At 45.1% G+C, this 27,721-nt stretch overlaps 2 protein-coding genes across 3 annotated transcripts in view; both read right to left on the reverse strand.

Moving 5' to 3' along the window:
• The window catches only part of LOC128841953 (coagulation factor XIII B chain-like), a 39,917-nt gene extending 24,461 nt beyond the window's left edge, over nt 1-15,456 (reverse strand). The window contains exons 1-3 of the mRNA XM_054037506.1: nt 15,373-15,456; nt 3,845-4,045; nt 1,499-1,684 (exon numbers count right to left, since the gene is read on the reverse strand). Of these exons, the coding sequence (XP_053893481.1) occupies nt 1,499-1,684; nt 3,845-4,045; nt 15,373-15,442 (457 nt within the window). The 5' untranslated portion in view covers nt 15,443-15,456. The remainder of the gene's footprint in view (nt 1-1,498; nt 1,685-3,844; nt 4,046-15,372) is intronic.
• A 4,575-nt stretch (nt 15,457-20,031) lies between these two features.
• ASPM (assembly factor for spindle microtubules) overlaps nt 20,032-27,721 on the reverse strand; it is a 36,793-nt gene continuing 29,103 nt past the window's right edge. For both annotated transcript variants that reach the window (XM_054038633.1, XM_054038634.1), the window contains 8 exons: nt 25,659-25,868; nt 25,291-25,440; nt 24,021-24,212; nt 23,424-23,616; nt 22,765-22,919; nt 21,652-21,828; nt 20,443-20,615; nt 20,032-20,364 (listed from right to left, as the gene is read on the reverse strand). In XM_054038633.1, the coding sequence (XP_053894608.1) occupies nt 20,259-20,364; nt 20,443-20,615; nt 21,652-21,828; nt 22,765-22,919; nt 23,424-23,616; nt 24,021-24,212; nt 25,291-25,440; nt 25,659-25,868 (1,356 nt within the window). In that variant the 3' untranslated portion in view covers nt 20,032-20,258. The remainder of the gene's footprint in view (nt 20,365-20,442; nt 20,616-21,651; nt 21,829-22,764; nt 22,920-23,423; nt 23,617-24,020; nt 24,213-25,290; nt 25,441-25,658; nt 25,869-27,721) is intronic.

Here is a 27,721-nt window from a genome sequence, read left to right on the forward strand (position 1 = left end):
GAAGTTTTTATATTTGACACAGTGAGCCAAAGTCTGCATGGACGTGCAAAAGATGAAAATCAATGCAATTCTACCACATTTTATACTTTTAAAATGGAAATGTACTTAACTGCCAACATTTGTAGCCCATAGGGATAGCTTGCCTTTACTATATTCACTGCCTTGCCGTTATTATATTCAGTAAGAATGCAAGGAACCTACAGGCTTGTATACTGTAAGACATTGGCTTCTGCAGTTAGCATGCGGCTTGAGGGCTATGAACTTTGGCATAGATAAATGGCCCAAAGGTAACCCCAAAGTTTTGGGGAACTGGAAGAGTGTAAAGGGGAATTTTGTCCATAATGACATCAGCCAACCATAGAAGCATGAGCTAACACCAGCTTTTGGAATATTTTGGAAGGAACATCCAACCACAAGAGTGTGATGGCAAGGAATTAATGTATATGATAATGAGTTGAAATCATTAATATACTAACCTATAGAAGGACACCTCAGCACTAGTAGATTGAGAAAATATGAATAAGGAAGAGGGGAAATACCCCTACTGAATATGCATTAGACATACTGGCAACAACGTAACGCATTATAAAAGTTATATCCCAACCTGTGGGCAGTAGGAGAGAGAGATGTAAGAATGATGGCCACTGGTGAAGATGAAGAAGGGGATGGTGATGAGGAAGATAATGGCTAACATGTCAGGTTGTTCTGCAAGGGATGGTGTGAGTATGGATGTTCAGGTGTACTTTCTGTGTTATCTCTATCTACCTTATTGAGTTACAGTGTGTGTGTGTGACTGTCCTGAATGTATTAATACATCATTTGTAAACACAGAAGAGTTCTTATAGCATGAGTGTTGCCACTGTGCCCATCAAGGTTCCCAGTTACGTAGTAATTTTAATAATACTGGACCTGATCTTGGGACAAGAACCTGTTAACTCTCTAAGTGATAACTGGGAATGCTTAAGTAATCAATATAATTAATACATAATCTATAGATCAGTCTACACATTTAAGTTTAATTATTCACTAATGTAATTCACACAATGTAAAAGTGTGGCAATGTGACATCAACTGAGATTATCACTCACTGTTATTCAGTGCTATGGTGTTTGTATAGTAGCTCCCTTTCTGAAGTTAATATTCCAACAGTGGAAAGACACAGAAGTATTAAATGTAAAACAGTATTTATACTATCCCTAACCTCATTAGAAAATGTGTAAGGTTTCAATCATTTAAGCAATTATCTACCCATTTGGCCCATGATCCTGCATAAAGTTAAGCCTGCATGTAAAGGTATACATGTGATATGAGTAGTCTCAATGGGGACTATCGTCATTTAATACAAATTGATGTTGTCCCATTGATTTCAACCAGCTGAAAATTTGCCCCAGTGAGTTTAAAAGCTGCCCTAACACAGGGAGACTCTAGCTGTAACAGTGTCATATAGCAGCAAAGATACAAAAAAAAGTCAGTTATGAAGAAAAATGTAAATTCATACCAAACTTTTTAGCACAGCTTGGGTGAGAAGACCATCCTTCTGGAAGACATTGCACTGTTTCATCAGCATTACCTCCTGGAGTTTGATAGCCGGAAGCACATCTGTATAGCAATTGTTCCCATATTTTGTAGGACACTTTTGTATCAGAGAAGATGCCATTTTCCAAGAGAGGTTTGCTACATTTTTCTACATGAAAATAAGTAGGCTGATTAGAACGGGGAACTGACAGAGTATTATGTTTCTCTATAACTTTAGTATATATTTACATGGGGATTTGTCTGCTTCCTATATTTGCCTACAGTGAGGAGATCACGAGCTCAAAGTTTTTTCTATCTGCTTACCCTCCTGACATAGTAACAAAAAACCCAATATCAAATAGGTATTTTAAATGTTGAAATTAGAAAGATAATAAAGTCACCTAGTTTGGTGAATCTGGACAGTGGTGGGGTTCACACAATCTTCTTTCTTGCCAGTCTTAACTATTCTCTTTATTTTGTTCCAGATCACTACTGAAGCTGCAGTGCACACAGTCAGTCCTGAAGTGAGGGAGGCAGTCCTGAGAGTTGGTGAAATTACCCAACTTTCAAGCTATAAGACTCTCTCCGAGTGAGTAAAATTGGAGCACTTGCAAAGACATAGTGAGAGTTCTCTCCCAGTAGCAATTAAAGGTCCCCAGGAAGGGAACTGATGACCATCAGATCATAAGCAGATGAAAGCACCAGGAGAGCAAGAGAGAGTTCAGTGTTTTGTTGACTTCACTGTTTACTGGCCAGATGTGCCCTCTATTTTTTTTAAATTTACTTTAAGAGGCACAGATGTTCTCCCCACTCCTCTATAACCTCAGAACTTGATATTAGTGTGTGTAACTCTGGAACCTGACATTGTTTCAGTCAGCCATTTTGTATGTCCAGCCACTGCTAGCTGAAAACCAAATACCACATAGCTAGAAATAATCTTAGGTCTTTGAGAGGCAAGGCCAACAACTGTATGTTTGCAGTTTCTGCTAATGAGAATGGGAAGGTGGGGCAGAGCGTTAATGTACCGTGAGAATGGAAGGAATGTTTGGACAGTCAACCTTGGTTTTAAGTGCCCCTACATATAAATTTTATTGTTATGACTAGAGATACACAGAATGCTTTGTTAAGAGATAAATGAGTAGGTTGCTTAAATTAGGAGAATTGGTGACCCATTGGGGTTACTATGGTGACCCACTAAAAGTCGCTATGAGTTATGTGCTTTGTTTAAGTTAGCTATAAAAGATTAGGCAAAAGGATACACTTTGGAGCAATCCAAGAAAGCTTTTCTTTGGGCAAGAAGCTGGCACCTAAACTACCTAGCAGCTGGATGGAAGGACGGCGCACAGAATTCTGGTTGTTGATTACTCGAAACCATCTCAGACTTTGGGTAAATATAAATGTTTGGGATGCTCTGAACCTACTGCTATAGCACTTTTGTGTGTGCAAGTGAAACCTAATAAAGAGGTAGTTTTAGGTTAAAGCATTCTTGTTTGTACCAATCATTTATCAGACAGAGGAGCTGTGTCCCCATTGATTTATTCCCGACACCGCCTGAAGAAAAACAGTCAAGTTACCACTGCTTTGAGTTCTGAAAACCCTGGGTAACACCCTAAATACCCTCTGGGATGCTATTACTGTCTGAGGAAGCAGCCACCAGTCACCTGCAGGCAACTCCCACTGATGCCAAAGTGCAGCTTTCACTTTGTTTAACCCCTGCTGATGAGCCAGAAAATTTCTGTATTAAGGGGAGGGTTTCCACCTGTAAGAGGCAAAATTACTGAAGATGAGGGGAAGCAAAGTGAACTAAAATCGGACTGAAATTGGTCATTTGCTCAGCATGGAGGATGAAAGGGGAATCCAGTACCACTTGAATAAAAACAATAATGAAAACACAAAGGCTAAATAGGGAAGTTCTGAACATAAGAACAGCCATACTGGGTCAGAGCAAAGATCCTTCTAGCCCAGTATCCTGTCTTCCAACAGTGGCCAATGCCAGGTGTTTCAGAAGGTTAATCAGAACAGTTAATCACCAAGTGATCCATCCCCATTGCCCATTCCCAGTTTCTGGCAAACAGATGCTAGAGACACCATCCCTGCCCATCCTAGCTAAGAGCCCCTGATGGACCTATCCTCCATGAATGTATCTGATTTCACAAAAAGGCAATATTCCTGGTTTTGGTACTAATTTTCAGAGAGAAAGAGGTAAAGTGTCAATATCCAGTTCCAATTCCTAATTTTTCCCTAATTTATGGTTTCATTACTACACCCTCTTGGTGAAATCCATTACAATGTCCACAGGAAACAAAAAAGGCCAATGAAATTGACTTACTATAACACTTTGGTGCTGGTGACCATCCTGTTGCTGTGCATGTTATCCTTGCATCTTGACTCCCAGATTCAGTTGTATAGCCAGCGACGCAGGTGTAGGAAAGCTTTTTCTCTTTACTCATTGGAAAATAATAACTTTTAAAACTATAATAATACTGGGCTATCTTCCCATTTTCTATGAGTGGCAAATCACAAGGCTTATCTACAAAAGATTTAATTATGTTTTGTTCATTACAAATTTCTCCCATGCATATAACAGTGCTTTCTGGATTAATTTAAAATTAATTGGCTTGGCTGAATTCTGTATAGGTACCTAGGGTTCATACATGAGGTCCCATTCTACAACCATTTACCCTTTGAACTTATACTTGACTTGCCTAGTTGTTAGTGAGTAATTATACTGAAAACCAAAGACATTTCTTTTCACTTTGTCCTATACTACAAAAATGGGCAAATTCAGTGAAACTAAAAGGTAATATATTTAGCAAGGGGGTGTCAAACTTATGGCCTAAGGGATGGATTCAGCCAACTTGATCTATTTATGTTGCATGCTAGACACATTCAGATGGTCTAGAACCTCAGTTTTCATCTAAAAAGAGTTTCTAGGCCTCATGGTTGCAATAAATCTAACATTTCAGTGTCAACATAACTAATTTTATTGCTGATAATTTTAGCAGATGAAATGGGGAAGATGTGGCAAGGAAGCCCACAGCAATGTGGGAATTGAACGTTGCTGCAAAGAAATAAATGCACAGGGAAGAATGGAAGAGGAAAAAAAAAGAGGGTGGGGAAAAGAAGTGACAAAAGAGGGCCAAAACAGCAGCAGCTGTAAAAGGGAGCATGTTTTCCCACTGAGCAGTGTTGAATGTGACATGATAATAATAATAATAAAAAAAATGCCTAAGTATTTAGATACTAATGTTTAGGCCAGATACTTTCCAGGCTCTGGTTGTAAACCTATGACAGTGGTCTCAAACTCAGTTTACCTTAGGGACAGTGCCAGTCCTCAAATCCCTCCCAGCGGGCCAATAATGTTACCCATGTCCCCCCCCCAACTCCACCCCCTAAGGCTCTAGGAGGAAGTTTGGGTGGGGGAGGAGGTCTGGGGTTGGGGATTGGGGTGCAGGCTCTGGGAGGGAGTTTGGGTGCAGAAGGGGTGAGAGGTTGGGCTCTGGGAGGTTTGGGTGGGGGAGGGCGTCTGGGGTACAGGCTCTGGGATGGAGTTTGGGTGCTGGGTGCAAGCTCTGGGATGGGGCAGGGGGTGGGGGTGCAGGAGGAAGGGGTGTGGTTGCAGGCTCTGGGAGGGAGAAGGGGGGGTGCAGGCTCTGGGAGGGAGTTTGGGGGCTGTAGGGAGGGGGTGCAGGTTCTGGGAGGTCAGCTGACCTTTCATGCACTCGGCCGCGGTGATGAACAGCTGCGAGGACTTCCTGAACAGATTAGTCGGCTCCAGGTAAAAAGCCAGAGCCCATCTCACATCCAGCATGTGTCGCTGGACACATGGGACTTGGGGCAGAGGACCAGCAGAAAAATGTCCTGACCCATGTGATAGGCGGAGACCACCTTTGGGAGGAACAAAGGCTGTGGGCGGAGCTGGACCTTATCTTTATGAAACACCGTGTACAGGGGCTCAGAGGTCAGGGCCTTGACTTCCAACACCTGCCTAGGCGACGTGATCAATACCAGGAAGGCCACCTTCCACGAGAGGTGAGACCAGGAGCACGTAGCTAGCAGCTCAAACAGGGGGCCCATGAGGCGGACTAACACCAGGTTCAGGTCCCACGGAGGGACTGGGGGCCTAACATATGGGAAGAAACGATCCAATCTTTTAAGGAATCGGCCAGTCATAGCATGGGAGAATACCGCATGGCCCTGCACTGGTATCGGCCGCCAGGTGCACCTTGACTGATGAGAGCGCCAGGCCCTGGGCTCTAAGATGAAGGAGGTAGTCCAGAATCAGCTGGATTGGGGCAGCCACCGGGGAAATGCCCCCCGCATCTGCCCATCTGGAAAACCGAGACCACTTTGTCAAGTAGGCTCGGCGCATGAAGGGCTGTCTGTTTTCCAAGAGGATGCACTGAACCCCCTCCGAGCACGTCCTCTCCTCCCGGCCTAACCATTGAGCAGCCATGCCGTGAGCTGGAGTGCCGCTAGGTTGGGTTGGAGGAGGCGGCCCTGGTCCTAGGAGAAAAGGTCCGGGCGGGATGGCAACGCCCATGGCAGGGCGACCTCCAGGCCCATGAGGGTCCCATACCAATGCTGCCTGTGCCATGCTGGGGCAATGAGAAGGACTCGGGCCTTGTCCATCTTTAACTTTTCCAGGACCTTGCCGATCAGCAGGAATGGGGGAAAAGGCATAGAGAAACTGGCCTGACCATGACAGGAGGAAGGCATCAGTAATAGCACCCCCTCCCACTTCCCCCTACCCCACCAGAACAGAATTGGGGACAGGGAGGGTTCTGACGAGTCACAAACAGGTCCACCTAGGGAGTTCCCCACACTTGAAAAAGTCTGTGCACCACCTCTCGGTGGGGAGACAACTCATGCTGAGAGGAGAATTCCCTGCTCAAGCGATCTGCCTGCAAGTTCCGGGCGCCTGGTAGGTGGTAGGTATGTAGGCAGATGTTGTGGGCTATACAGAAGTCCCACAGCATGAGGCCTTCGTGGCAGATGTTTGGGCCCCGCCTTGCCTGTTGATGTAAAACATCGAGGCTGTGTTGTCCATGAGAACCCTGACCACCCAGCCCTCCAGGTGCGAACGGAAGGCCATGCACGCCAGCCGTACCAGCCTGAGCTCCTTGACATTTATGTGGAGGGTCAGGTCCTGAGCGGACCATAGATCCTGGGTTTGGATGTTCCCCATGTGGGCACCCCATCCCAGGTCCGACACATCAGACACCAGTTCCAGCGACGGGGCCCTGCCTCTGAACGGGACTCCTTGGAGCATGTTTCTCACGGAGGACCACCACTCTAGAGAGGTGAGCACTGGCTCGGGCACCGTGAGGACTTTGTCCATCCTGTCCCTGGCCTGGGAGAACTCTGAGGCCAACCAGAGCTGGAGGGGCCTCATCCTGAGTCTGGTGTGACAGGTCACATGTTGGCATGCATGTATGTGGTCCAAGAGCTGGAGGCACGCTCTGGCTGTTGTCACCAGAAACCTTGTGACTATGTCGATTAGCCCCTTCACGATCTTGAACCTGTCCGGTGTGAGAGAGTCTCTGGCCGAGGAGGCATCCAGGACTGCCCCGGTAAACTCTATGCATTGTACCGGAACTAATGCGGACTTGGTGTTGTTTACCAACAGGCCAAAAGTGGTGCATGTGGACAGAAGGAGCGCCACGTGATCCCACACCTGCGACTGGGAGCTGCCCTTGACCAACCAGTCGTCCAAGTAGGGGAAGATCTGGACCCCGCAGTGCCTGAGATAGGCCGCTACCATCGACATACATTTCATGAATACGCTGGGGGTAATGGACAGGCCAAATGGGAGGACCATAAATTGGTAGTGTTCCTGCCCCACTGTGAAATGGAGGAAGTGTCTGTGCCCCTCAAATATATGAATGTGGAAGTACGTGTCCTGCAGATCAGGAGCAGCCCGACCTCCTGCTCAAGTAGAGCCTCATGAGAGGGGTCCCCCAGGAGGGATGGGATGAAGGGTGGTTGGGCAGGGTGGAAGTAATCTGGAGGGTGTAGCCCCAGAAGATGGTGTTGAGGACCCATCGGTCCGAGGTCAGCCGTGACCATTCTGGGAGTAAAGCACACAACTAATTGGAGAAGAGACGCTTTATTGGGGGTGGAACCCTGACGAGAACTGGCAGGACGACCCCGGGTCTCCTGTCAAAACCGCCTTTTCCCCGCCTGCTTGCCCTTGAAGGACCCAGGCTGGGGGACAAGCTGAGACTGCCTCTGCAGGCATTTCTTATAGTCCCGCAACTTTTTATAAGCAAGATCATATTTAGAGTGGGCGGCCTGCTACGGCTTAAACTTAGGTTTAGCTGGAGCCAGAACATAGATGCCCAGAGTCTGAAGTGTCGTGCGGGAGTCTTTCAGGCCATGCAGTTTTATATCCATTTGTTCCACAAACAGAGCTTTGCCATCAAATGGGAGGTCCTTCAAGGAGGTCTGTGCCTCACTGGACAGCCCAGAGAGCAGGAGCCACGACGCCCTTCTCATGGACACTGCAGAGGCCATAGACCGCGCGGCCGTGTCTGCCGCATCCGACGCTGCCTGCAGTGTTGCCCTGGCAGCCGCTATACCCTCCTCCACCAGCACTTTGAACTCCTTCCTGTCGCGCTCCTAGAGGGAGTCCTTGACTTGGGCAAAGAGCCCCACAGGTTGAACTCATACCGGCCCAGGAGAGCCTGATGGTTTGCCACCTGTAACTGGAAGCTCAAGGATGAATAAATTTTTCTTCCAAATGAGTCCAGCTTCCTTGAATCTTTATTTTTGGAGTAGGGGCTGGTTGGCCCTGCTGCTCCCTGTGGTTGACCGACTCGACTACCAGGGAGTTAGGGACAGGGTGGGTGTATAGGTATTCATGTCCCTTGGCAGGCACAAAATACTTGCGTTCCACTCTCTTAGAGATGGGGCCAATGAGGCCGGGGTTTGCCACAGGGCATTTGAAATTTTCGCCACCCCTTGGTGGAGAGGCAAGGGTACCCTGCCCGGTACCGAGGTGGACAGTATGTTAAACAGGGAGTCCAAGGGCTACTCCACCTCCTCCATCTGAAGATTGAGGCTTGATGCCACCCTTTTTAATAGTTCTTGGACCTTAGAGTCCTCCTGCATGACGGAGGGAGGAGGGGAGGGCGAGGAGGCCGGTGCCATACTTTGTGTGTCCACCGGCACCGGAGGATCTACCACTTGGTCGCAGGGCCGCCCAGAGGATTCAGGGGCCTGGGGCAAAGCAATTTTGGGGGCCCCTTCCATTAAAAAAAAGTTGCAATACCATAGAATACTATATTCTCATGGGGGCCCTTGTGGGGCCCGGGACAAATTGCCCCGCCCCTGGGCAGCCCTGCTTGGTCAGCCTCCGGGCACAGTGCTGAGGATGTATGTCCCACTGATTCCTTCCTCAGAGGTCGGGAAAGGGAGGCCAATGACCCTTCTGAGGCTCCGGCCACGAAGAGAACCCCCACTGGGGGCTGTGTCGGGGGCCACGGTGCCCACTGGTACCATTGCGCCAGCCACGGGGCCCAGTGCCACTGCATCTGCTGTGGCACCAGGGAAGCGGGCCGTTCAGCCTGGCTCGCCTGACCCATCGATGGATGGCTACGAAGGGAGACCGGGCTGAAGTACGACCTGCCACTGTCCCTGGACCGGCAGGAGCGATGGTGCCGAGAGCGGTGCCAACCCAGAGACCGCAACCTCGACGTGGAGTACTGGTACCGTTGGTAACAGCTGCTTGATGATCGGCTCCAACAGGTGAATCCGCAACGGCGACTGGCCGGCAATCAATGCCCGGGGCTGCAGAAGCGGTGCCGTGGCAGGGTCCTGGAGTGGGACAACGAATGGGAACAGCGTCGATGTTCGTGTCGCAACCGGCTATGATAACCCCTCCAAGATGAGGACCTTCAGTGTTGTGTACTTCTGTCCTGTCAGTGTTCGCTCCTCGGGGCGGAGCAGTGCCTGGAGTCTTGGTCAGATGGAACCCAGCCAGAGAACCTGGTGGGAGTCTACGGCGACCCACATGGACTACACATGGAACAGTCGCTGAGCAGCGAACGGCGTCAGGAATGTTCTTTCGACCGAGACCGGTACCGAGTCGGGGGTGACTGCGGAGATCCCAGTGGCGGCTTGCCTCTGGAGCGTGGGGCCAACATTGGCGGTACTCCTGGTACCGGCATGGACATGATGTCCCCGGCCACCTGCAGGGCCTCTGGCATTGAGGGCATCCGGACATCCGGGGAAGCCTGCTAAGACTGGGCTAGGCTACTCTGCTCGACTTAAGTTGAAGGCCTAGAGCCCAATGGGGATCAAGGACTGCCCAACATGGGTCTAGTCTCTGCCCCAGATTTACTCTGGTGCCACAGCAGAAAAGGTCTCTTCTTAGCCTTCTTGGCGTGCCCCATGGACATGGAGCAGTGCCAACTAGTAGATGGTGCCAGGGGGGTCGCCACGCACCAATATCACAGTGCCTGGTGCTGACTTGGAGCAGCACGCCAGAGTCGGGGTCAATGCCGACTCCATGGAGGATAGCCCAGAGCCTAATGTCTCTCTCTCACTTGGACTGAGGCTGCAAATCTTACAGCGATCACCGAGATGAGTTTCACCCAAACAGTGTAGACAGTCCACGTGCGGATCACTCACTGACATCGGGCGCCTACAAGTGTCGCCCAACTTAAAACCCGGGGCACGGGACATGCCCCGGCCCGGGCGCACTAGCTAAACTAAACTAAAACTAATCGAATGCTAACTACAGGTCACGTACACTGAACGAACAAGAGGCTGGGGACAAGCTACAGCAAAGCTTGAGCAGAGCAGTTCCAAAGCACCTTCACTAGCGGCAAGAAGGAACTGAGGGTGGGGGGAGCACACAGTGCCCCTTATACCATGGAGGCGCCACTCCAGGGTCGCTAGGGGTGCTCCCTTACGGGTACTCCTAGGGGAAAAACTTCCACCGGTGCACATGGCGAGCACGCGCCCATTGTGAAATACACATGAGCAATCACTCAAAGAAGAACTTTAGGATGTGTAAAGCAACCTCCATGGAGCTATGTGCTGAGCTGGCCCCTGACCTGCGGCGCAAGGACACCAGATTGAGAGCTGCCCTTCTGCTAGAGGAGCATGTTGCAATAGCTGTGTGGAAGCTGGCGAATCCAGACCTGCCACCGGTCAGTCGCAAATCAATTTCGAGTAGGAAAGTCCACTGTTGGGGCTGTATTACTCCAAGTGTGCAGGGCAATAAATTGCATCCTGCTGCATAGGACCGTGACTCTGGGAAATGTGCATGACATAGTGGATGGCTTTGCAGAGATGGGTTTTTCCTAACTGTTGCAGGACGATTGATGGCAACACATTCTAGTTTTAATGCCAGACTACCTTGCCTCTGAATACATCAATAGGAAGTGATACTTCTCCATGGTGTTGCAGGCGCTTGTGGATCACCAGGGGCATTTCATGGACATCAATGCAGGCTGGTCTGGAAAGGTGTATGAGGCACGCATCTTCAGGAACAGTGGCCTGTACAGAAAGCTGCAGGTGGGGGACTTTCTTTCCAGGCCACAAGTTCACAGTGGGTGTGTGGAAATGCCCATAGTAATCCTGGGAGATCCAACTTACTCCTTACAACCCTAGCTCATGAAACCTTACACAGGGCACCTGGACAGCAGCAAGAAGCGTTTTAACAACAGGCTGAGCAGGTGCTGCAGGTAGTCAAATGTGCCTTTTGATGTTTGAAAGCTCACTGGGAGTTTAAATGGCAGTCTAGACCTTACTGAGGATAATATTCCTGTGGTCATAGCCACATGCTGCACTTTGCATAATCTGTATGAATCTTAGCGTGAAATGTTTGCTCAGGTGTGGAGCACTGAGGCAGAGTGCGTGGCTGCACAGTTTGAACAGCCAGATGCTAGGGCTGTCAGAGGAGCCCAGAGGGCAGCTATTAACATCAGAGAGGCTTTGAGGAACCACTTTGACAATGAGGGGTAGTAATGCATGTCTGCTTTGGAGTTGCTTCCCTGTTGCATCCATGTACAATTTTGGGGCCCAAGAACCATTCAACACAATGCTTTAGAAGCCTGTACCAAAGAGTGAAGTGATTGCTATATGCTTTTGTAGAACACAGAATAAAAACGCTGTACCATTAAATACCTTAGCCTTATTTACTGTTATAAGGGTAAAATCTCACACCTGCATGTAGCTCCAGTTATCGTTGTGCAAGCTGTGAGAGGGGGTGGAGTGATGGGGAAACTCAGGAGTGCTGTGATGTGAAAAGGAATGTGTCAGCATAGAGGGAATGGGGTTGGCAAAGAATTGTGCATCTGCTGCAGAGGCACTCGAACTCTGATCTGCTCAGTCTGCAGCTGTATCAAGGACTTGAGCATCTCGGTCTGATCCTCCATAAATTTTATCATCCGCTCTGCCGCTTGCCTAGCAAAAGCAGCACTCTCTTTTCTGTCCTGCCTTTCAGCTTCCCAGCACTTTTTCCGTGCCCTAGTCTATCTCTCATCACACTGCAGCACCACACGGAACATCTCTTCTTTGCTGTGCCTAGGATTTTTTCTTATCTGTTGCAGCCAGTCCCCGGGGGTGCATGATGTGTTCTTAAAGGTCTGTGCTGAACAGAAGAGGGATTGTTACATTCCAGCAAACGATTGAAACATTTTAGTTAAAAGGGCTATTTGCTAGTAGAAATCACTTTCTCTCCGAGTCTCTAGGCAGGCACACAGCTCCGCAAGCACCCCAATCCTGGGGAGTTTCAGGAGTGGGGGGGGAAGGTAGTTGTGTGTATGGACAAAAAGGTCTCGGCTTGCAGGGCAGCTTTACAGGAAACTCATTCTAAAATTATACCACAATTTTTCACAGGTGGCCAGCCTGCTGGCTGGCAACTCGCTGATGAGGGTGACTAGGGAAACCAGGGCTCAGCTTCTGAATGCTTGCGGCTTTCACCACAGTCTATATGCAGCTTAGCTATGTGCCGCTTTAGTCCCAGCTCCAGTGATTGCTAAATGGCATGGTACAGTTTCCTACAATGGGGGACCTAACAAGGCTGCAATCCCTTGGAATCTGCAGCAGAGGATTAACGAGTACTGCTTGGAAACTTTTCAGAGCCTCTCTTTGGAGGATTCCCTGAAGGTCTCAATGTCCACTGACACCCTGCTTGGCCATGCAGATTAGCTATACATTACCTGCCTCCCTACACAAGCCACAGCAACTTACCCGGAGTCTCATCTGCTTCCTGCTCCCCGTTAAGCACTTCTGGAGTAGAGAAAAGTTCCTGGCTGCGTGCCCCACCCGCTGGGAGCGCCACAGCCTCTTCTAGCTCGACTTCATCCACAATTTCAGCTTCAGGGTTACCCCCTCTTTCAGCAGCATGACAAGTATCCACAGGGCAATCGGCGATGGAGGAGGAGTCTCCACCAAGGATAGCATTCAGCTCCTTATAGATGCAGCAGGTCTTAGGTAGGGTTACCATACGTCCGGATTTTCCCGGACATGTCCGGCTTTTGGGGGCTCAAATCCCCGTCCGGGGGGAAATCCCCAAAAGCCGGGCATGTCCGGGAAAATCGGGAGGGCTCGGTGGTGCTCGGCCGGGCCCGCGGTGCGGGGCCGGGGGCATGGTGCCGGGCCGGGCGCGGGGCCGGAGGGAGAGCCGGGGGCGCGGTGCCGGGCCGGGAGCCAGTCAGCCGGGCCGGCGGGGAGCCGGGCCCGCGGGGAGCCGGTCAGCCGGGCCGGGGAGCCGGTCAGCCGGGCCCGCGGGGAGCCGAGCCCGCGAGGAGCCGATCAGCCGGGCCCGCGGGGAGCCCGGTCAGCCGGGGAGCCGAGCCCGCGGGGAGGCGGGCCCGCGGGGAGCTGGGGGGTGCGCCGGGCCGCCGGGGGCCGGCAGTGCTGGGCGGGCCGGGGGTGGTCGGCCGGGGCCGGCACCCCAGGGCCCGAGCCGACCCAGGCTGGAGCCGCCGGGGGGCCAGCCTGGGCCGCGCCTCCTTCCCCCCACATCCCCCTTACCTGCTTCAGGCTTCCCGCGAATTAAATGTTCGCGGGAAGCAGGGGAGGGGGCGGAGACTTTGGGGAGGGGGCGGGGTTGGGGCGGGGCTGTGGGCGGGGCCGTGGGCCGTGGAGTGTCCTCCATTTGGAGGCACAGAATATGGTAACCCTATCTTAGGTGCACCACCGGAGCGATGGTATGCCTGCCTTAGCTCCTTTATCTTCGCTCAGTACTGCTGTGTGTCCTGATCATAACCCTTATCGCACAAGCCTTGAGAAATTAGCCCGTATGTGTCCTGATTCCTACAGGTCACTCGCAGCTGCGACTGAACAGACTCCTCTCCCCCTATATTGATCAGATACAACAACTCAGCGGTGGGCCAAGCGGGAGCACGTTTGGGATGATAGCCAGCTATGCTCACCCAGGAAGCTCCTCTGGGAAACCAGCAGACAGGAAATGAGATTTAAGAGTCCTAGGGCTTGCAAGGGGGAGGGGCGGATTGGCTGCAGGGCAGCGGAGTTCAAACCATTGACCAGAGCAGCAGCAGGGGAATTGTGGGATACTTTCTGGAGGCCGATAATATCGGAAAAAGAACTGTGATGTCTACACTGGCTGTTTGTTGACAATAAAGGGAGGGGAAAAGACAAAAGTCTCTCACAGGGGTGGACGTTTTATGTCGCCAAAATTAGGGTTTTTTTCCTGAAAAAAGTGACCTTGCAGTGTGTACGCTATTACTGTTTTGTTGCCAAAAGCTAGTTTTTGGCAACAAAACTTGTAAGAGTAAACAAGCCCTAACTGTGACATCAGTGGGAAATTGCTGGGGACTGGAGAACTGAATTCTAAATTAAATTATATTCTAGCCCATGGGCTATCACTTAACATGGAATGTGGCCTTCTGCCCGAAGTGAGTTTGGCACCCCTGCATTTCTTTTTGTTAGAACAAAGGAAAGTAACTACTACTTACTAGTAAACTATTATTGACATCATCAGGCTTGATTAATGACTTATTGAATTAACATATTGCTGTACTAAACAAACTTGAAATTCCTGCATTCCTAATTCCTTTAAACAGGCCTAGCAAGAGAAGGTAAGAGGGGGCACCTTAATTCAAGGAGGTCCTACCTAGAGAGTGGAGAGCAGTCTGTAAATTGGTCTGCACTCTGGAAGCTACATGGCAGGAATTTATAGATTAACAGGATGTAATTTTCTTACAGTGGAAAAAACTAAAAAAATAGACAAGAGTAGATTGGTCCAGTTAGAAGTGACCCAGCCTGCAGAAAAAAAAAAAGATAAGGGAGATGGATACAGTGGCTTGTCATATTATCTAGTGATGGGAATAGTTAAAAATCTTGGCTTCTAGAAAATAGGGGTGAAGGGAGCAGTATCCCATGCTGGAGGAACCAGGAACATGAGGTGCAGAGCATCATCTTAGGTTATTAGCTATAGGCTAGCATTTGATTCCCTGTTCTCTTTTACTTTTATAAGTCTGCATACCTTCAACCATTGCAATTTATATGATTTATCTACAAATAAAATAGAACTAAAGTCTATTTCTGTAACTGCTGCAGAATGAGCTCAAAGGAAGTGGTTCCAGAAATAATAAAATGGGATGTTCATATGTTAGTGTCTGAACCTTTTCCCATAGGTGCTATATCTATGTCAAAATTTCAAGGTTCAACATAGCAACAGCTCACTCTTCATAGCAAGTGTTCAATCAAAACTATTAGAAATACAAACCCCACTAGCAAAAATATATTCCCATTAAGAATAAAACCATTTATCAAATTAAAGCAACTGCATAAAGCACTTTCCTAAAAGTAATATGTAAACTATATTCTAGATTATCATATTATTTTATAAATAAATGAATGCCTCAGTACTTTTACCTTCTGCCGAGGTTTCTCCTGAATCAACCAAAATTATGAGAAAAATCCAGCTTTTAAATGCCATATTCATGGTCTCTAACAATAGTTTTCACCATTCTGTGAACACTAGTGGCTAACTCAGTATTTCTTTTGAAAATTCAGTTAATTATTTACAAAAAGGTATTTGGAGTATGTTTTGTAACACACAAAAAAGGTATTTCAAAGCATTTACTGATTTTTATTCCTTAAATGGAATGACTAGACCTGAGTAGCTTTATTTCAATTAAGAAGCTCAATAATAGTGAGGAATAATGAGAAAAATGCTGAAAATGGCAGCTGCTTTCACTATAAAATAATGAACTTTGGCAAACGGTAAAATAGATTAATTGGAAACTAGTAGCCATAAATTCCGGAAATTTTCAGGCCCCATGGTTTAAAGGCCATTTTGCTGTTATCAATTTGTTTACTTTGGTTGATAGCGTGTCTAGTTTTCTCTTCTATTTCCATCCCTAACTGGCTACATTCTACTAGTTTGTTTGCACTGAAAGCTGGTAGGTCCAAAGAGAAAAAACGGTCATTGCCTTTGTCTGCTAGACAAACAAAACGTTGTTGTATGATCAGACTGTTTTATGAATGCCCCAGCTTTAATGGACAGGATAATCCCATCTTTTGGTTTAACAAGTTCCAGTTGAAGGCATATTCATATTCCGACCTACATGCAACTAAGCTAAAAACATAGTTTCTGAGATACTAGAACAATTGCAACCAGTTGATTCAATAATATGCTGCAAGTATTTTAACAAGGGCTTCCATAAAATTTTCCTCCTCAACCTGTAGAACTTCATCAACCAGGGTGTTCAGGTTCCTGTAGAAGAAGGGCAACAAACTGGATGATCTGTTTAGGTAGTTTCCCCATTTAAATAAAAATATTCTATAATCAAACAAGGAGACACCACAACAGTTACACATTTTATTAAAAGTCCTTTGCTAGAAATTTTTATACTTTTCACTGAAAAAAAATACACTGAGTACCATATATGGATACTAAAGGAGGTAGCCCATCTATGGTGAGCCCTTACCTGGCAGCTGGTGCAATTTGGAGAGTTTCCAGTGCTCCTCAGAAATAATTATGAGCCCCAGGAGACATTCTCTGGCAAAGATCAGTTAGCAGTACCCAAGAGACAGCAATTCCCTTATAGACAAGAAAAATCTTCCCAAATCTTCCCTTCAAAGAAATTATAAAATTTTAAACAAGGAGCTCCCAAAAGTTTCCTCCTGCATATCACCAATTTTATTATATTACACGAATGCCTCTAAGTGAGATTAAGAACAATTAAAACCAAAAATCAAGAAATCCTGTCTCCACCTATGTGCTGGAAGTATGGTGGTGTTGGTAGGGTTGCTTTTGTCATTAAGTTCACGGTAGTTAGTATGTATTAGTTTCACAAGACAGTTCATTGGCTACATCACTGAAAATAAAAACAATTGAAAAAATTATTAGACACAACCATGTCACATTACTCTGCATTTATAGTGCAGTAACACCTGAAGGCCTCAGCCAGGTTGGACCCCACTGTGCTAGGCACCGTTAAACATATAAGTAATAGTCCTTTCACCAAAGAGCTTAATATGAAATGTTACAATATTGAATTATCAGTCCCTATAGTCATCTCTGCCCTAGATGATTTGCAAACTTCTTTTGATGTTGTGTAAATTCCAAAATAATATAGGCATTATTGCCAGCATTACAACCTCCACAGTTCTGGGCATTTCCTTTATTTAGGAAAGGACATCAAATGGTTTTATTTAGGACTCTGTATATGCAGAAATATAAACAAGATCTCAATTGATTGACATACGAGGTACAGACCAAGGTCTAGAGCCTCAGAACTGTGTTGATTTGCCCCAAGGATCTTGCCTTAACTCTCTAGTGCCCCAGAGCAACAACATATTTGACACTGTTACATTTGGTTCATTCACAAACATATGTGCCATACACAGACAGACCACATATTGAGGAAGCCTTTTGGGGCATAAGGCCCAGAGCTTATGTTTTTTAGATACTTGTGATGGCTTATGTAAGTGTACTAAAAATACAGTGCATGATCTGACGGTGCAACTTAAGAGTTGAGTTCTGTGTAACTATAAACAGGAAGTATGGAAGGGGATTTTCTTTACCTTTGTTACAGCAGCCTTCTGCAATTTGGAAAACAGGATTTAACAAACATGGCCAAATACAAGAAACGCTAGATCTATATTGAACACTTTCTTGTTTCCCCTACACTTTCAAGAATGTAGCATGTTGTTTCAGGTATATTGGCTTGGAGTTGCTAAAGTTGTGTGGAGACTGGGTAACTCTGGGAAATGTTGACATTTGGGCTTTTAACGAGTTAGAGCAGAGGTTCTCAAACTGGGGGGCTGGCTCCCTGGGGGGGGATGGAATACATCCCGGGGGGGGCACAAGCTTTAGGGGGAGGGAGGGGAGGAAATGTACAGTGCACATTTTACCCACAACATGAATACCTAGAAAAGCTGATTCCTCCAGACCTTTCAGGTCCTCAGATGGTGCTGTGCATTTGACTCTATACGGCGCTGTGTATTTTGACAGATTTCGGTCATATATCATGCATTGCATTACACAAAGTCATTGCCATCTGTATGTTAATCCGTTTGCTATGACTCAGTGTGCACATTTAATTGCAAGCATGGACCACAATCATAATTTTGCTTTTGCTCTTCTCACAATGGATCCTTGGCTCATTCGTGCAACAAGAAAAAAACAAGTGAATAACAAAGAAGCCGAAACGGATTCAAGTGAAGTGCTGCCACCACATATATTGGTATATGTACTTGTGCGGCAGGGTGTGCGTGTGTAAATTACTATAGACACAAAGAAGGGGGGGAATTATCAAATAAGTTTGAGAATCACTGAGTTAGAGTAATAGAGTTTAAGGCCAGAAGGGACCATCAGATCATCTAGTCTGACCTCTTGTATTTCACGGGCTGCCAACACCACCCAGCACCTACAACCCAACAACCAAAATTAGACCCAAATAGTAAAGCCCACAGAAGTCTAGACCATTTGTCACAGGGAGAGGCTAGGAGGATGCACCAATACCATAGGCCCCTGCAATGGCAGGGAAATGACAGATATACTCACATAATCCTGGCAAGAGGCCTATACGCACATACCGCAGAATGCAAAAACCCACCAAGATTACAGCAAATTTGACCTGGGGGGAAAATTCCTTCCCAACATACATCTCAAAAGTTTCTGCATCTGACCATCTTTGTCTCCTCTCCTCTTCAGTTCAGTTCTTGTGCTAACTCAGTAGCCGATCTCTTTCCAGACCCAATTCCTAGGAGGCCCCCACCCCCACAACTATCACTGAAACTCCACTTTAGCTGTTCACTGCTCCAATATTTGCTAGTGACTGGTTTTTAAACCTAGCCAAACTAGGGCAGTACCGCCCTCCTGTTAAGGGATACTCAGAAAGCACCGAGTTATGCCACACACCTGCAGCAAGTCACTCACAAATCAAGACCACTTTCAAAACACAAAATCATTCTTCTCTCAGAGCATACACCCACAGAAACTCCACTGTTAGCTGCTTGTTTTGGCAAGACTAGCCCCATATAAGATCATATAAGACATGAATGGGTTATTTGCTAGCATCCAATAGTCTTAGACATATAACAGGAATCATCTCGCAGACATTGTCTTTAAAAAGGTCACTAAGAATTGTATGAAAATGTTCCCAATGCTTTCACAAGTGATTACTTCTTAGAAGTTCTCTTAAGGTTTGTAATTAGGGGTCTGGAGTCTAGAAAACTTTGAGTGCTTGACCTTCAGAACTTTGTTTAAAAACCTGCCCAGTGGATTGCATGCGTCTGGAGCACAGCCATTTGAAGTTCAACTTTGCCTGATGATTCAGGGACCAGAAAGGCATGGTCTTCCTTTGGCTTTCACTTTATTATGCACATAAGTCTTCTTTATCACTTAAGAGACGGAGTTTTGTACCTTGTCAATAAGACTATCTAAATAATTGGTTTCAGAAAGCCAGCCCTCAACAGAATGATTCTGAGGAAGAAAAAGTCTCCTCCTCCAAAGAGACTCCCTATGCAGTTTTTGTTTGTTTCTTTTTAATGCTTTCTGTGCTGTTCCTTAGACTTGTTTCAGAAAGATGTGGGTAAGAAGCAGGAAAGAAGTAACATTTAAGGGAGATGCTGTGGAGGGCTACATCCATGTTCACTGCTGGTTGAACAGGAAGAGTCCTGTCAGTAACTGAAGGCCCAGGAAGAAAGGGTCTAAATGGAGATAAGGATTATGACCTTACCAACACTCCCCTGTACTATTCTCCTTATTTTATAGACCGGGAACTGAAGCACAGATTAAGTGATTTGCCCAGAGTATCTGTAATGGAATGAAAATTGAAATGTGGGTCTCCCACAGCCCAAGGGAGTCCTCTAATCACTGGAGGATCCTTCCTCTCATATATACCATCTCTGCAGGCTGACTTGAACACCAATAGTTGCTCCTCGTTGCCAAATAGACATTCAAAACACATTCAGCCTTTGTGAGAAGCTGCATGTTAAAATGCTGCCTTGTTTTTTATAAGATTACAGCTGCATAAAAACAGTATATTTGAAATAGTAAAGAAAGAAAAAACACCCAAGAGCTTCAAAGCAGTTCAGTATTTTATTGTACAATTGCTTTAGGCATTAGTACAAAGTAGCGTAAAAAAAAAACACCTGTACATAATACAAAATAAAATGACAATTGTGGAGTAAATTTGCATCTTTAAGTAATCACTTTTGACACTAATTTGTTTCCCCCCTTAAAAGCATTTAACCATTTTGAATACACACATATATACACACACATTTTCAAAGATAGTATCTACATTTTAGTGGTAGGCAGTACCAAGTGTATCCATTACCATTTGAATAGCTTGCAGAGGATCTACAATTTCTTGCATGTTATCTTTCCTTAAAACCCAGTCTGGTTTAATTCTGAAAAAAGAATTGCTTGAAATTAGACAACAGTATATTTTCACAAGAAAAAAAAGCAGGTTAATTTAAAATTCTTACCGTGAAACTACTTTTGTTCGTACAGGAGTTACGGGAACAAAGAAACTCCCACTCATGGATGTGTGCATCTTGTGTTTGGAAAGAGTTCTTTCAGCATCCATTTTGTGTTTACGAGCTGTAAGTCTATATAAGCTATGAATACGAGAAGCAGCTCTAGATGTGCTTCGGATGTCCTAAGAAATGCAAATTTCACACAATCAATACTCAAAAGGCAATTTAATAGTAAGTTAATAAATAATGGAAAACTACTCAGTTTGCTCAGTAGTCTACATTTTCACAGAACACGCAGCACTTCTCTCCATGAACACACACTGACATGTATTCGAACGCAACAGATTTTTAATTTCAGTTGGCATTTCAACATCCTGATGGCATTAGACATTTGAACTATCAGTGACACTGGAAGATACACAAGTAGCTTTATAACCAGATATTTCCAACTAAACTATTTCCAGAAAGGAATTTTATGCCTTGAATGCAGTTTTGTCTAATGATGGTTCCAAAGATACAGCAAATATTAACTAATTCATTTACAGCTGCACCAGTGGAAGTGCTAGATTAGACAAGGCCACAGGTGGATACCAGCAATATTACCACTGAGTATCATAGAGCTGTTCTGAAGAGGTTTAAAATGACATGTGAATAAACAGCTGGTGGCTATTTATATCTGGAGCCTTACCTACACTAACGCTTCCAGTGTTGCTACCACCAATGGAGCTACACTGATGGAAATCATTTGAGTGTAGACACAGTTTATTTGTCTGCCACAAACCAGGAAACAATGGTGCATGCCAACATGAAGTCTCACAAACCAACTGTAGGGTAAGTAGAATTTGAGAACATTGTAAGTCTTACTGGATTGGAATGGAGAGCAAGGGCAAAGACAATATTTACAAAGCGTCATCAAGAGAAAGAAAGTACAAGTGGATTATCAGAAAGAACGGTATGTGAGCTCAGCGTAATTGTCAGTGTTTTTAAATATGTATATATATAAAAAAAGGGTAGAAAGACCCAGTTGTGCAACTCAAAGATCATGCACCACACTCAAGGTGAAATACACACCATATTACAGCAACAAGTACTGTTGCAACTGTGGTGGACACTGCTATAGTCAGATGTATATACTTCAACAGGCAGTCTGAATAATTCAATAGCAACCAGCTGGAAGAAGCCATAAGAAACTACTAAAAATGAAGTACCAAAACTTACAGAAGCTCTCTTTGAATCCTTTAAAAGAATGGCCAACAAACAACATGTTTTTGTGAAAATGCTTCCACCTTTCTCTGAAGTTTTGTCACCAGCCTTTTCTCTGTACATCTGCAGTAGGTCCAGTAATGTATCTACAGAATTTTCCACTTCATAAACTGCTTGAGTAGTTCTTTCATACTTAAAAGGAAGACAGAAAAGCTGATGTAAACAGGTCTCAAATATAGCCCTATCAAGCTCTAAGAAAATAAAGACTACTCTCATTCAGGCCAACCAGGTGATATTTTTATTATGTGGATTGCAGTTCAGATGAAACAATTCATTTCTGGGCATTAAGCTACAGTGCCAAATTGCCCTATGATAAATTTTTCTAAAACTTTTTTCTAGAAACTGGGACAGCAGAGGTACATATTGTGCTCTCAGATTACTTAGCCAACTACAATGCAGTTCAATTGTCTAACCAAAGTTTTATCCTTTTAAAATCATGCAAGCCTACAAAAAATATTAAAAATCAGTTTGATTAAAATATACTATTTTTGTAAGGAAATAGAAGATATTCACTTAGGAAAATGTATTAGACTTGAATGCTAAACATTTTACTGGTTTCAGCACATCACATATGAATGACTGTTTCATAGATCTATATGTTTGTATTATATAGCAAACACTCAAGTTAGTACATATAAAATTCGCTGGTTTTGCAAAATTTCCATCCAAAAACTAGATCTGTAAATAGAACTAATACACCTCCAACCCAAAGTTGTGCTGAGTTAGCTTTAAATAATAATTTCTTATAGAACTGTTGATATCATCTATAGATGTGTCCCCGCCACTCAGATTTTAGTTCGAATAAAATAAATCCATTGAAAGCCGTGATTAAAATTAGACTATTTTATAGGATGTAATAATTGTTCACATTAAGAAAAATAATTTGATGATCTGATTCAAAATAATTTGGCATAATTGGTTTTAAAGTCAGGAAAAGGGTTCCCCCCCCCAAAACTAGCTGTTATTACATTGGATAAATTCATGCTAATCTCTTTGGATAAATGTAAATATCTGTAAATTAGACAGTCCACAACTTATGAGACTTCAAAAGCAAAAACACTGAAATACCTTTGAAACATTAAGCAGGACTTGAACTGAATATTTGATAACTTCCATACAGGGGATACTGCGGTTGCAATTCCGGATCAGAATAAAAATAGTGAAGATTGCTCCGCTCTGGGCCATATTTTCACAACAAAGAGGGGAGAGCCTGGTAACAACCTCTAAAATAAAAGGGTTCATTTGTGAATGCTAATCAAGTTATTTTCAAACAGTAACATTTTTCTTTATTAGGCTTGGCAAATACATTAGAACAAAAACAAAATCAGTTTCAAGCCATGTTTTTAAACTAGGATTTTGAACATTCCGTCAAGACAAAGGTATCCAGCGTATGTGACACTGCATATCAGGTGAAATTAAAAGTAAGTAGGACTCCCTTTATGCCTTAAATGTAGTAAGTAGTACTGCTGGGCATGGGGAAGCCAGGAAGTAGAATAATGTATTCATGACTACATTCTGATGTAGTTCTTTAACACAGCTTGTTATCAGTGCCGTATTCGATTCAGAAGGAAATGGCTTTGCATACTGTTGTGTCCTCTAACTTTGTCACTTTTCCCAGTTGTACTGTAAGCTTGAATATAATCATGTGCTCCCCTTTCTCAGAAGTTTGGGAGTCCACTGCTGTCTTGAGTGCGCCCAATTTTTAATTACGAAAAGAAACTACTAACCTAGATGTTTTAACGCTGCAAGAATGTAAGAAATATGTTTGTATTTTAGGAGATAATCAATGGCAACTGCAGTTCTGTTACAGAGTTTGTTTTCTTCTTTGCTCTCTTTGTTAGCCATTTCCAAACTGCATCGTAACGCTTTAGTTTTTGCTGTGTCATTTTTCTTCCTCCAAGAATATCCTCTCCACAATGCCTGAGAGAAAACATGGCAGAAAGACTTAAATGGGGAAAAGATTTACAAGAAAGAGTTGCTCTAGGATAGACTATTCATTAGAATCTCAAATCAACCTTATATGAGTTTAATAAAATTTTAGTCTCAAAATACTTCAATTGTAGAATTCTAAGTTATAAGCCTATGATCAGATATAATATTCAGTCCTCTGAATACTAGATTCCCAGTTCAAAAATACATCTGTCAGAAACAGCGTCTCTTACTATTACTTGATGGCTAGTTGGTATTTAGTTTTCCAATCTAGTATTCATCTTAAAAAAAAAAAAAAATACATATATTATATATAAAAAAGAAGCAGGCTTTTTAAAGAACTATAAAATAGCAGACATGAGCAAAATGGAATTCCCTTATGAGAATTCATATACCTGAAATTTAATTATTCCATTCTTCAGCTTTCTTCTGTGTTTGTAGAAAAGGAATTTTCGTACAGCTCTTTGGATTGTGGTTGCAGCCTCATTTCTCTCTTTCAGCCATCTTCGAACCATTCGCTGTATTTTAATGATTTTCTGAAGATCCTGTAGACTTTTTTTTTGTTGAAGTCTTGCTCGAAACCACCTCTGTTTAAGATAAATGGGAGTTTTTAAAAGACAAATTAAGCTTGCTTTCTTTTCCCAATGCCACCACACATGCATGTATGCACACACTTCTTGTAACTTCAAAATTGATAGAGTAAGGACTAAAATCTGAATTTATCAAGGATTTAATTGATGCAAAGCCAGGAACTGAACACCATGCTAGCAAAGGTGCAGCTTCGAAGGGGCTGGGATCACCTAAATAAGGTGGGGAAGTGTGCCACTGGACTGGACTGTGGTGGTAGTAATGGGGCTGGGTGATTAGCGCTCACTTTGCAGAGGTGGATGGGGAAAGAAGTTGCTAGCCCCATCCTTAATCCAGTTGCAGGGTCTCCATTGATGCTGGGGACTAGGCTGATCACCAGTTTTGGGGTCTGGAAAGGATTTTTCCTATATAGTAAATTTGCCTGTTTTGGCATGTGGATTTTTTTCACCTTCCATTTAGCAGCCTGCGTCTTGTTTTGGGGAGATTAAATTAGTTGTCTCAATTTAGGCAAGTCCCTGTATGATTGGTTGGGTTAGAACAGGGTAGTCAATAGGTAGACTGCAGGCCAAATCTGGATTACCAGATGCTTTTGAACAGACCGTGAAATCTTTTTATTTACTTATTATCATTATTGTTATTATTTTCTCTGGAGTCTGGACCTTGACCAAGAAGTTTGAATCTTAACAAAAATAATTGATTACCCCGGGTTAGAAAGTGTCCAAATAAGGTCCCTGTAACCTAGCTGGGGTTGTTTACACATTGGTCCTGAGCATGCTATTGCATGTTTAAGGGATATCACTCCATGTCTCATACAGCTTGTGATTCCCCTTCATCTTATCTCTCCTCCCTTCAGCACAGAGAAGGGAGTGGGTCAGGACTCTGGTTTCCAGTCAGGGTCACTAGCAGGCCTGAGAGTGTAGAGGGGGCATGGCCTTCACATCCACAATGGGGACACTGGTGACAGTTGATGACAGCACTGCAACAACCCTGCTGGATAGTTTAGTGATTACTCCAGTTAGGTAATAGTTGAAGAGAATGAGTAGTGTGCAACAGCTCCTTCCTCCCAATAATGCTAACCTGAACACATAGGACGGAAGAGATCTGCATTTGTGCATGTTTCAATACAAGGTGAATTCTGAATGCTCTCTGAATTTTAATAGCAGAGAGATGATGATATGCAGCAGCTGAAAAACAAAGCAGCCGCTTCTTCTGTTTCTGGTCTAAAATCTGTAGAAAGAAAAACAGAGTCAGGAAACAGCATTAGTAATCAAATCCAGAGTTAGTCTTTGCTACATCATCATAACTCAGAAATGGAGTTACAAAAAAAAAAAAATAGCAGGGGTTAGTGTAATGTCTGAAAGAGTTTTTCACTGTAACTTAACTCCTAATCAATCTTATATATTTTTAATGTCTATGTAGTTATAATCACTTAAAAAGACACTTACCTTTTTTCTCACTAGCCACCCCCGGAAAAATGCTTGCAGTTTAATAGCAGCTTTTCTAGTTTTGATGTATTTTATGCATTCAAGTCTTCCTTCTTGCCTAGCTCGTATATGTTTCTGGATGACCAAAGCAGCAGCTTTTTGTTGATGAAACTTGTGTCTTTCCTTGAAGCCTCTATAAGCTGCCTGAATCAAACATGCAGCCTGCTGCTTCTAGAAGATAAATTGTGTGTTGATAGTCAAGTGCGCTTTTTCTTGTCATAGTGGAAGTACGATAGGTTTTCATGTTTATCGTGTTACCATCTATTGCAGGGGCGGGCAAACTTTTTGGCCCGAGGGCCACATTGGGGAATAGAAATTGTATGGAAGGCCGTGAATGCTCATAATATTGGGGTTGGGGTGCAGGAGAGGGGGTGGAGCTGGGGATGAGAGGTTTGGGGTGCAGGAGGGTGTTCTGGGCTGGGACTGAGAGGTTTGGAGAGTGAGAGGGGGATCAGGAATGGGGCAGGAGGTTGGGACGTCGGGAGAGGCTCGGGGTGGAGGCTCCAAGCGGCGCTTACCTCAAGCGGCTCCCGGAAACAGTGGCATATCCCTTCTCCAGCTCCTATGCGGAGGCGTGGCCAGGCGGCTCTGCGTCCTGTCCCATCCGCAGGCACCACCCATGCAGCTCACAGTAGAGCATGGAGGAGCCGGCGCGGGGCCATGCCGCAGCTTCCAGGAGCCGCATGGTGCGGCCCCACCTGGAGCATTGGAGTGGAGCCAAGCTGTGTGGTGCGGCCCCAGACCCAGCGCCCTGGCTGGAGCTGGGCCAAGCCGCATGGTGCAGCTCACGGGTCGGCTTAAAACGGCCCATGGACCGCTACGCCTATCTTCATGCCTCCAGCTTCCACCCTGGTCACACCACACGATCCATCGTCTACAGCCAAGCACTGAGGTACAATCGCATCTGCTCCAACCCCTCAGACAGAGACCAACACCTACAAGATCTTCACCAAGCATTCTCAAAACTACGATACCCACACAAAGAAATAAAGAAACAAATCAACAGAGCCAGACGTGTACCCAGCAGCTTCCTGCTACAAGACTGGCCCAGAAGAAAAACAGAACTCCACTGGCCATCACCTACAGTCCTCGGCTTAAACCTCTCCAACGCATCAGTAATCTACAACCCATCCTGGACAATGATCCCTCACTATCACAGACCTTGTGAGGCAGGCCAGTCCTCGCCCACAGACAACCTGCCAACCTTAAGCATATTCTCACCAGCAACCACGCACCATAACAACTCTAACTCAGGAACCAACCCATGCAACAAACCTCGATGCCAACTCTGCCCACATATCTACACCAGCAACACCATCACAGGACCTAACCAGATCAGCTACAACATCACCGGCTCATTCACCTGCACATCCACCAATGTTATATATGCCATCATATGCCAGCAATGCCCCTCTGCTATGTACATTGGCCAAACTGGACAGTCACTACGCAAGCGGATAAATGGACACAAGTCAGATATCAGGAATGGCAATATGCAAAAACCTGTAGGAGAACACTTCAACCTCCCTGGCCACACAATAGCAGATGTAAAGGTAGCCATCTTACAGCAAAAAAACTTCAGGACCAGACTCCAAAGAGAAACTGCTGAGCTCCAGTTCATTTGCAAATTTGACACCATCAGATCAGGATTAAACAAAGACTGAGAATGGCTATCCAACTACAGAAGCAGTTTCTCCTCCCTTGGTGTTCACACCTCAACTGCTAGCAGAGCACCTCACCCTCCCTGATTGAACTAACCTCATTATCTCCACATTGATTTATACCTGCCTCTGGAGATTTCCATTACTTGCATCTGAAGAAGTGAGGTTCTTACCCACGAAAGCGTATGCTCCCAATACTTCTGTTAGTCTCAAAGGTGCCACAGGACCCTCTATTGCTTTTTACAGATTCAGACTAACACGGCTACCCCTCCGATACTATGTTTCCTTGTTAACTTCAATGGGACTATTCAAAGTGTCGAAAGTTAAGCACACTCTTAAGTCTTTGCTGATAGCAGACTTCAC

The sequence above is a fragment of the Malaclemys terrapin genome, chromosome 8 (assembly GCF_027887155.1).
Source record: "Malaclemys terrapin pileata isolate rMalTer1 chromosome 8, rMalTer1.hap1, whole genome shotgun sequence".
Lineage (NCBI taxonomy): Eukaryota > Metazoa > Chordata > Testudines > Emydidae > Malaclemys > Malaclemys terrapin.